Genomic DNA, 10,554 nt, shown 5'->3' on the forward strand with positions numbered 1-10,554 from the left:
ACGTTGTCATATCATATCTGAGATTGAGATTAGGCAAAGATTGCAAAATTGGTTTGGCATCAAGTGCCTAATTTCACCCTGCACAACATGTGGAGAGCGTGATCAGTCATGCTTCAACGTAGCTTGTCATCTTCGCGGTCAAGATCTGTCATGGCTGTCCAATCTATCCATCTCTCGACTCTCGCACCATCTGAAGAAGTCACTGCTACTTTTAGAAAGATCTGTCAGATACGGTCAGCATGTCGTAGATTCTGGTTGCAGCACGGGTCAGCCATGTTAAGACAGAGCTTTCCCCTGTCTTTGGGGAAACACGTTGTTCACTTGAGGCTGAAGCTCTGACAGGACTCTCCGCTGGTCCATCACCTCCTTTTCCTATTTATTTTCCTCCTCACAAGGCCTGTTGGGAGATTCATCTTTAATCTGTTTTTTCCTGAAGAATTAAGTCTGAGCTAACAATACTAGCTGCTTTATCCATAACAGTCACTCTTCTTCTCCACAGCCAATGGTAAGCATCACAAAGGAACCGGCCTCCCCAAACCAGTCGTTTGGAACAGACTGAGAATGGGTAAAAAGAGCTGATATTTCTCCTCTGTGTCTCTCATCCATTAACCCATTCAGTTTGTTGGCGTTGTGGCAGCATCATCAACCAATATCGGTGTCCTTCACCCATTCATTTTGCTTGTCAATAATGTGTCTGTCTAACCATCCATCCATTCATCAGCCCATCAGTCTGTCTGTCCATACGTTGCCATCTGTCCAAGGGTCTTGGTGTTCTTGGTTTTAATGCAAGCTTCTGCAGATTCAATGCTGTTGCAGGCTTCAAAGCTTATGACAACGAGCAATCAAATGGGTATTAAGTAATCACTACTCTTTTTAGGGAGGTAAGCCTGTGTTAGTACCCATTTGTGGTGGTGGGGAAACTCAGTTCATGTTTTCCAGGCAGAAACTGAAGCTGTTTCAGAGGTCTTCAAAGATCAGGCTCTTTGTATGCCGAGCTACGTAACCGATGCTGTATCTCTGTCACAAACTGGCAAACTGGAAGTCAAATCAATGTTGCGCTGCTTATGGTTGGGTTTCACCCTGCGCATGATTGTATGCATGTCAGTCCTGTACTGTCCTCATTGAGCATGAGATGTGGTTGGGTTGTCTATCATCATCATTCACTGTATGTTTGTGCTCTGTTTTATGTTATGGTCAATTGGTTGTGTCTTTACTGATAATGCAAGACAGTGGATTACTCAAGGATGATTCTTCGAAAGATCTTAATTGATATGTTCAGATATCATCGATGTCTTCAAGTGTCTGGACCCGCCACATTTCCCTCAAAGCCACAATAGGTTTGGGAATAGGTTTTAATCTTAGTACTTTTCCTGCAGCAAACACAAACAACTCGCTGTTGGAGGACATAAACCCTGATGTTTTGGGCCGTTCAGGCTTCTCTTCCATTGAGGACCAGTTCTATGGTAAAATGGCATGAATCCAGTCTTATCTGCACCCAGCGCAAAGCTAGCCCTGCCCACGCTGACACACGCTAGCTTCCATCGCCATCATTTCCGCCCAGACTGCATGAGTCGGCCATGTTGGATGTAAAAATACGTCTTGTTTTGATCAAAACACTGGACGACCATCACTAAGAATTCGACCAAAGGCTTCAGTTCAGCCAGGCCTTTGGAGAATACTTTCCTTTTTTGGAAAGTATGACGTCTGAGGGTCATTAGCTTATTTTTAAGAACCTTATTTTGGCGTGTTTCTCACCAAGCTTTGCACTTTCTCTTACCACATGTTAAGAAATAAAGTGTTCTATAATAGCCCTGCCGCCGTGTAATGAACTTGACGTTTTGTTTGGAGGGCGGCTCAAATGTTATTTTCATCTATTTTCCTGGGTAGGTTCCACATGCTTCTGGCCTGATTGCAAGTATTGACTTAAGAAGAACAATAATCTTCACAGGCTAGTGCATCACTGTGGAGGTGCCAGTGTTTAGAGTACCCATCATGCAATCAGGAGAGCATGGCATCAGCTTTTCATCAGCTACAGGAATTCAATGATTGCATTTGGTTACAGATTTGTGTTTGTATGAACTAGACTTAGTGGACTAATATTTTTGCATGAGTAGACTGGTCACAGTGCAAAGGCAGAAAAAGTCAGCAGTCAATAATGATTGTGTTTGGTGGCTTGTCACTTGATCATGCAGTCCCCTATGAGCAAGCTTCACTGCATGTTCTGTACCCTGTGAAACATTTGTAATCTTGATCTATGCTGGTTCCATGTGGCTAGAAAAATGCAATGTTTAAAGATTACATAGAACACTGTCATTGCAGGGAAATATCTATTTTTACTCCAATTTCAGTAGACTCACAGTTTTATAAATGTATAACATATGCTATCCTGAATGACAGCATGAAAAAAGTTCGGGAAAGCTTTTCTTTTTAAGTAGAACCATGTTTTCTAGAAACTGTAGAGTTGGATAAAGCAGTGCTAACTGCAAACTGGCAGTATTTCAAACATGGATATTTTACATGTAATTGATGGAAAGTAATGGACCCATATTGTTTTATATTACCAGCTAAAATGATTCAGAGCTACACCAGCTTTTATGTACTGGGGCTTTGCATTTAGCATATTTTCTTATGGATTAGGAACAATTCCTTGATTGTGAAGAATTTGGCCTCAATGCAACAGAGCGCTAATTGGCAACAGGTTAAGCATTTCGTTCTGGGTAACTTTCAGAACATGTGTAAAACCTCAAGGAATTACAAAGGATTGTTCATGTTTTAAGGTTCATTGGGCGTAGGGTATGGGGTTTTACCATCTGTTTATTTATACAGTCCATATAGAGTTCCTTCCAATAATTTTCCACAGCTTATGGTCATCAGTATGATGTGCTATCTAGAACCTAAAAGGGTTCTTCTGCTGTCCTCCATACCCTTTTTGGTTCCAGGTGTAACCCTATTAGGTTCCATGTACAAGCCTTTACACAAAGAGTTCTACCTGGAAGCAAAAAGGGTTCTCCTATGGGGACAGCAGAAGAACCCTTTTTGGAAAGCTTTTCTCTAACAGTGTATGACAGATGTTGCATGTCAGATACGTGATGAAATCCTGATGTAGGATTTTCTCTAGATACTGCCGATTGTGTCAACAATGGTCAAGGAATTTGGGTTATTCTACAAGTGGCGGTGAAAGAGTGTTCCACTGTTTTTCATTTAAGATGACCTCTTCAAGGCAAATAATGCCATCAGAGAGACAAAGGAATGGTTCTCGCAGAAATTGTAATGTTTAGTGGTTATGTGATTGACTGTTGTTTCCTTTGATTTCTATTTTTCAGGATCTCGTCCGTCCATTCCTGTCAACAAAAAGACCAACCTGGTTGGCAAACCTGGTGATATGAGTAAGGTTTAGTTGGTTGTAATAATTACACATAATTGAACATTGAGCAGTTTTCTATACATCATCCACTGCCTGAAATGGGGGTATACACACCAGTTCCGAAACTCCATTATAAACCAGCTGTTAGTGAAAGAGTATTTTGTCATCATGAAGTTTGTCATTTGGCTGAGCTTATGTTTACAACCTCGAAAGGCACTTTTCCTCTAAGCAAATATAGAAATATTGAGAAGGCCAAGAAAAACAACAAACTTTTTTTTTTGTAAACACTGTGCTTTGCCAAACTCTGTTCTCTACAGACAAGCTGAATGTCTTGAAGCAAACAGACAAGGCCTCCATTTTGAAGAAGTTTCCATCAGTGACGACTAAACCTGCCAAGCAAGACCGCAGACACACAACAACGACTGCACCATCAGTCAACGGTATAACCGATCACAATTCAGAGATAAATTATGTCCTAAGTAGACCTACATTATTGGTGCCCCATGTGAGGACAATCCTTAAATGTGTTTTGTGGAGCTCTAAAGCATATCCTTGTCCTTTCTCATCCTCTCACAGACATCTGGTTTGAAACCTGGGAGAACTCCTCATTATTCAGCTCCCTACCAGCCTCTGACGTGGACGCATTGGGAAAGAAACGTTTCGTTGGTAAGTAAAAAACCCTTCTTGTAACTATCATGTACTTCTATTGTCCCGGACAGAAAATGACTAAATGGTTGTTTTGAACCAGCAGTGCAGGGATCCTTTAAATGTGATCTCTCTTCCCTAAGCACCCCATGTAGTCTACAAGACGGACAAGAAACCAGACGAGCCTTGTTCCATCACCACCTCTCTCAGCTACTTCCCAGAGGAGGAGGGCGGGGAGACAAACGTGACAGCCCCGCCCAAGTCTCCGCCCTACAACCTCACCGTGGTAACGGTGGAGGGATGCCCCTCCTTCATCATTCTAGACTGGGAAAAGACAGACAACGACACCACAGGTAGGGAGAGTGGGACACTGTACCTGTCTATGTACTCCAACTACAATGCAAATGCATAGCAACATACACCACCGTTCAAAAGTTTGGGGAAATGTAGAAATGTAATTGTTTTTCAAAGAAAAGCCCCCCCAAAAAGTCCATTAATAAAATAACATCAAATTGATTGGAACAGTGTACAATAGACATTGTTAATGTTATAAATGACTATTGTATCTGGAAACGGCAGACGTTTTTTGGGAATATCTACATAGGCGTACAGAGGCCCATTATCACCAACCATCACTCCTGTGTTCCAATGGCATGTTGTGTTAGCTAATCCAAGTTTATCATTTTAAAAGGCTAATTGATCATTAGAAAACCCTTTTGCAATTATGTTAGCACAGCTGAAAACTGTTGTCCTGATACATAAAGCAAGAGCAAGAGGACAAGTACATTAGAGTGTCTAGTTTGAGAAGGCCAGCATCCTGGAGTCGCCTCTTCACTGTTAACGTTGAGACTGGTGCTTTGAAGGCACTATTTAATGAAGCTGCCAGTTGAGGACTTCATTTCATCTGTTTCTCAAACTAGACACTCTAATGTACTCAGTTGTGCACCGGGGCCTCCCACTCTCTTTCTATTCTGGTTAGATCCAGTTTGCTCTGTTCCGTGAAGGGAGAAGTACACAGCATTGTACGAGATCTTCCGTTTCTTGGCAATTTCTCGCATGGAATAGCCTTCATTTCGCAGAACAAGAATAGACTGACGAGTTTCAGAAGAAAGTTATTTGTTTCTGGCCATTTTGAGCCTGTAATCGAATCTAGAAATGCTGATGCTCCAGATACTCAACTAGTCTAAAGAAGGCCAGTTTTATTGCTTCTTTAATCAGTACAACAGTTTTCAGCTGTGCTAACATAATTGCAAAAGGGTTTTCTTATGATCAATAAGCTAATCTAAGTTTATAATTTTACAAGGCTAACACAACGTGCCATTGGAACACAGGAGTGACGGTTGCTGACAATGGGCCTCTGTATGCTTATGTAGATATTCTATAAAAAAATCTGCCATTTCCAGCTACAATAGTCAGTTACAACATTTAACAATGTCTACACTGTATTTCTGATCAATTTGATGTTATTTTGATGGACAAAAAATTATCTTTGAAAAACAAGGATGTGACCACAAACTTTTTAACGATAGTGTACATTGGAAAGTGTGACTGAATATTGGGACACTTGGTGAATTCTTGAATTCAACATTGATTTCCTGGTTGTTGTGTAGAATATGAGGTCATCTCCACGACGAAGGGACCAGATGGTACTCAGGTCTCCATCCTGACCACCAACCAGACTCACACTGCAGTAGAGAACCTCAAACCCGAGAGCAGGTATATAATATAACATCTTTGTGCCTGTGTTTCAGATTGATACAACACATTGTATTCTCTCGGTATGCTCTCAGTCCTCAGACGGTAGCTTTTTTCAGAGCTTTGAAAAAAGTATGAAAATGCATGCACTCGCTACCGTAAGTCTGCTAAATAACTCAAATGTAAATGTTTGTGAAACTTATACTTTCTGAAAGGCTTTCGTTCATGGAAATAATACAACATTTTTATTTTATTATTACTACTTTTGTCAGAAGGATAAGCTAGCTAGCTATGTCTGGTTAAGATCAGGACCTGCACTTCTCTCTGGCGTAGTTGGAGAAGGTTCTTCACGTGTGGAGAGCAGAGGAGGGCCGCCACGCTCCCTAGGTTTTTAATGAAGCCTGAATATGGGAGTATTTGACATTAAAGAAGTGATAGAATATAAACCAGGGCTTCCTGTGAGCTGAGCCTGCTGAGGCTACTGGCACGTGGTGGACCAATCGCTGTGTCTGAACATCTCATATGGAGGAGACATTAGCGGGAGGGACTCTGGCTCTCTGGACTGCACTGTCTGGAGAAGAGATAAATAGGGAGGCAATACTAGAGCCTTTCCTTGCTGTAACAACAAGGCCGAACAAGAATACACTACGTTTCCATCAAAATACCGTGTCCACTTTAAACGCTGTGAGGATTAGAGGAAAATGTGATTCTGTGGAAATGATTGCTTGCAATTGGAAATGGAGCGGAAATTGGAATCTGGAGCGAGTCGGTAGGATAATCGCTGTGAGACCTTCTGATAGTGACACTTCCTGCTCTTACCTCACAGCTACGAGTTCAAGGTGAAACCCAAGAACGAGCTTGGAGAGGGGCCACCCAGTGAGCCTGTGTCCTTCAACACTGAATCAGGTACAGTATGGGCCACGTTGTTTTCTAGGCCAGCACTAATACGCCTCATTAAACGACACTTGGTGATTGGTGATTGGTTGTTTCGCTGAATCGCTGACTTACACCATTACCTATTCAGGAGTCAGTTAAAAGTTCAAGAGCCACATCTGGCCTTTTGCGTAGGCCATCTGTTGACAAGGTCAGGCATTTGGCATTAAACAAACAAACAAGCATCCACTAAAATACGCACGTACAAACGTACTAACGCACAGCCTCGTCAGCCAGCTCCAGTCATGTCTGGCGGTCCACCACTTACCGGTGTAGGGGTCTGTAATTAACTAGCTGTTGTTAACCTAATGATTTCAGCATGGCCCCTCCATTTCCATAACATTGGCTTCTGCCTCTCCATGTAAACTGCCTCCAACCCCAGGAGTGCTGTCGGCTGCCAGCTCTCCCTCATCCTGCATAGCAGCTCACAACACACTCAATCAAACTCACTAATACAACAGCGTATCATAAATGAATGGCATGTAGGGAATCAGGTCATTTTTATGTTTCTGGGAGGACCTCACCGCTGGGCCGCATTGGCTCACAGAGGCTTACCCTCTATGTGAGAGATGATGAGGAGTTTGAAAGCAAATGATTTGTCCTGGAGTCTCCTGGAGTCCCACACTACCATATCAGACTGGCTCTTCAGTGCCAGAGTGGACTAAATTACTTTCCGTAGATTTTGTATGGCTTTGCTACAAGACGTGAGGTTTTGTGGTCTTTTATTTAGGAGAATCACCAACTTATTTCAAAATCGTTTCGGAACCATTTCTACAGTCTATTTTGAGAAGAAGACATTTGAAAGCACCTACTAACTCACATTTCTCTCTCTGCCTCTTTTTCTTCATCTCTCAATCCCTCCGTCCTGCAGCGGACCCACGTGTGAGTGAGAATGTCTCAGGTAAGCCCCGCAGTCTGTGGTCTGTCCTGAGCACCGGTCCCAGGTGACACATTCCACCAGGCTGAATGAATGGATGATCTAAGGAAGGTCTGGCCTGGCACAGTGAGAGTCTGTGGAGACTCAGGCCACAGTGCCCCAGTGCAGCAGTACACTGCTCTCCATCCAATATCTATGAGCTCACTTCTTCCACGCCCAACTCACAGCCAGACCAAACATTTACACAGCTAAATGAATGGAGACATTTTTATTTTCCCTTTCATTTCATCAGTACTAAAAGGCTGTGATACACTAAAAAGACACCTCTGATTGGGAATGCAAATATACATTTGGGCTTCTACACATCTCTATTTTCTTAATTATTATCTTTGTTTCATGATTCATGCCTTTGATATTCCACGTTCTAATATTTTGTTAACTATTTCCTGTAGGAAAAGATGCCATCTGGACCCAGTTCCCCTTCAAGACAGACTCATACTCAGAGTGCAATGGCAAGCAGTATGTAAAAAGGACCTGGTACCGCAAGTTTGTGGGCATCCAGCTCTGCAACTCCCTCCGATACAAGATATATCTGAGTGATTCTCTCAATGGTCAGTTCTGCTTCCGACACTCAGTGTCTATAGTAGAGAACAGTACTGTAGCTCAGTTTAAATTGCCATCCCTTTCGACAACTTTTTCCCCTAATAACTTTACAGGTAAATTTTACAACATTGGGGACCAGACTGGCCATGGTGAGGACCACTGTCAGTTTGTAGACTCGTTCCTGGATGGAAGGACAGGAAACCAAGTCAGGGCTGACCAGCTGCCAGCAAGAGAAGGTACAAGCTACAGCACTGACACATCTATCTTTCAATTGTTGGATTGAGAACCTGTTAAGAAAATGCTTAATATCCATGCCTGAAAACAACTACATTTTCACAATGTCTAAAACGACTCAAAGTTCAGCCCCTCACTTAATTTTGTCTGTTACATACAGGGTATTACAGGGCTATGAGACAAGAGCCGGTCAACTTTGGTCAGATAGGAGGGAACTCTCACGTCACCTACGTGTCATGGTATGAGTGTGGAACGGCCATTCCTGGCAAATGGTAGGACCCCCCCAAAGCTGTCTGTGGAGAAGCCCGAAGGATATACAGTACATATCAAACCGTCTGGGAAGGTGGCAGGAAGGGTCCTTCTACACATCCAATCAGTCTCTGGATGCTACATATCCCCATCCATCCGCCTCCGAACCCCAGCCATGTAAAAACCTGTACAGGATCTCCGGGTCAGGTTAATATAATGTCCATATGTAATAGCCTTATCTTATTTATCAAACATGACAAAAAGGCAAACGGATAAAAAGAACATAGTATGAGATAGATGGAGAAACTTCTAACTAACAGTGTGAGGTAACAAACATACAGTAGGTATCTTTTTTTGTTTTAATAATGGGAAGCTGGCTCCCTGAAACTTATTTTGATAATGTGTATAATATTATTTATCAAAGTGTTTGATGCCATGTTCCGAGTTCTAGGAAATGGGTTATAATGCAACGCTTTTGCTGTACAGTACGAGTTGTAGAGTTTCAGACAACCTGCCGGAATTTCATGGTTTCATTCAGTGACCGATTCATGGTGCAAGAATTGTTCCATCATTTGGTCAGTCTTAGGGCTCTATTCAATCCGTATCGCTGAAGCTCAGCGTTGCGGCGCAATTGAAATTTAAAGGCAATTTTCCCGAGTTAGCGGAGACTGCATTCATGGTAAACGCTGCATATGTCGGCTCAATAGGAAATGACCTTTACATTTCCATCACGCAATCTGTAACGCTTCAGCGAAACACATTGAACCCAGCCCTAGTTCAATATACACCTTCAGAGAAGATAATGCTGTAAATATTAACATGAAGTCCACTCTCACACATATCCACTAACCAGTGGAGGCTGCTGAGGGGAGGACGGCTCATAATAATGGCTGGAACGGAGTGAATGGAATGGCATTAAACATATGGAAACCATGTATTTGCTGTATTTGAAAACATTCCACTAATTCCCCTCCAGTCATTACCACGAGCCCGTCCTCCCCAATTAAAGTGCCACCAACCTCCTGTGCCAATAGTTCACTGTATGAATGTTGACCGAGCAATGGCACATGGCACACCTGCATCTTCCCCTCGCAGTCACCTAAAACCAAAAAGGAAAATAAGCACACATGCAGAGGACGTCTCATATCAAACCAATATTTCTCCTTCATTTGCCCTGATCTATGGGGTGGCTATGCATGGGAGGTCTTTACACTTGCAATTTGCACAGCATAAATGTATTTATATGTATATGGAGAGAAAGTATTTTTTTCAACTAACTTTTTCAAAAGACACGTAAAGCGAACGCTCATACTTCACAGTGTTCCACTGGCAACATTTTACAACCTCTGATGCAACACGTTGTATATATATCATGTTGGAAAATAAGAGGGATATCTTATCTTCTTAGTAGCCTTGATAAATGGTACAGAGAGGAGTCCTGTTGAATGATTTCTTAGTTTTGTACAAAAATACACTTTTGGCTCAATGCGCTTGCAGATCAGTGTTTTCATACTTTTTTTTATGGAGAATGTTTGTCATATGGAACTGTACTCTTGTTTTTTTTAAACATACTTTCATTTCTGTATCTATTTTCAATAATAAAAACAGAAGTTCTGTTACTTTTTTATTAAAATATGTCCTTGCCATTTTTCACTTTGGGTAACTAGAGTGATAGTGTTTTCCAGTTGAAGGAGCGTACAGGTGGAACTTGAAAAATAAACTGCCTTCCTTAACTGGGCTGCTCTGTTTCATCCATAGAATTTCTATTAGGTCTAAAAGAAAATGTAGTGGTTTTTATGGTCTGTCTATGTTGACATGAGATGTTGACCACCACTGAGCCGATCCCCTTACAGCTCATACATCCTGGTGTACTTTCCCCATGTCAGAGTAGAACCACATCGCCAATTAGAAAGATCAACAGACATCCATGGATTACCACGCTTTTCCAGAGAGA

General features: G+C 42.1%; 1 protein-coding gene across 22 annotated transcripts in view; it reads left to right on the forward strand.

Moving 5' to 3' along the window:
* Window positions 1-10,233, forward strand: part of LOC139373002 (target of Nesh-SH3-like) — a 30,089-nt gene extending 19,856 nt beyond the window's left edge. For 9 of the 22 annotated variants that reach the window (XM_071112928.1, XM_071112932.1, XM_071112929.1 and 6 more), the window contains 11 exons: window positions 500-565; window positions 3,324-3,386; window positions 3,682-3,804; window positions 3,941-4,030; window positions 4,153-4,362; window positions 5,620-5,725; window positions 6,531-6,610; window positions 7,509-7,538; window positions 7,967-8,125; window positions 8,231-8,353; window positions 8,512-10,233. In XM_071112928.1, the coding sequence (XP_070969029.1) occupies window positions 500-565; window positions 3,324-3,386; window positions 3,682-3,804; window positions 3,941-4,030; window positions 4,153-4,362; window positions 5,620-5,725; window positions 6,531-6,610; window positions 7,509-7,538; window positions 7,967-8,125; window positions 8,231-8,353; window positions 8,512-8,627 (1,166 nt within the window). In that variant the 3' untranslated portion in view covers window positions 8,628-10,233. Of the gene's footprint in view, window positions 1-499; window positions 566-1,376; window positions 1,464-3,323; window positions 3,387-3,681; window positions 3,805-3,940; window positions 4,031-4,152; window positions 4,363-5,619; window positions 5,726-6,530; window positions 6,611-7,508; window positions 7,539-7,966; window positions 8,126-8,230; window positions 8,354-8,511 lie in introns of all 22 variants that reach the window. The other 13 variants (XM_071112947.1, XM_071112933.1, XM_071112936.1 and 10 more) reach the window with 2 other exon arrangements.
* Window positions 10,234-10,554: the final 321 nt, after the last annotated feature.

The sequence above is a fragment of the Oncorhynchus clarkii genome, chromosome 18 (assembly GCF_045791955.1).
Source record: "Oncorhynchus clarkii lewisi isolate Uvic-CL-2024 chromosome 18, UVic_Ocla_1.0, whole genome shotgun sequence".
Lineage (NCBI taxonomy): Eukaryota > Metazoa > Chordata > Actinopteri > Salmoniformes > Salmonidae > Oncorhynchus > Oncorhynchus clarkii.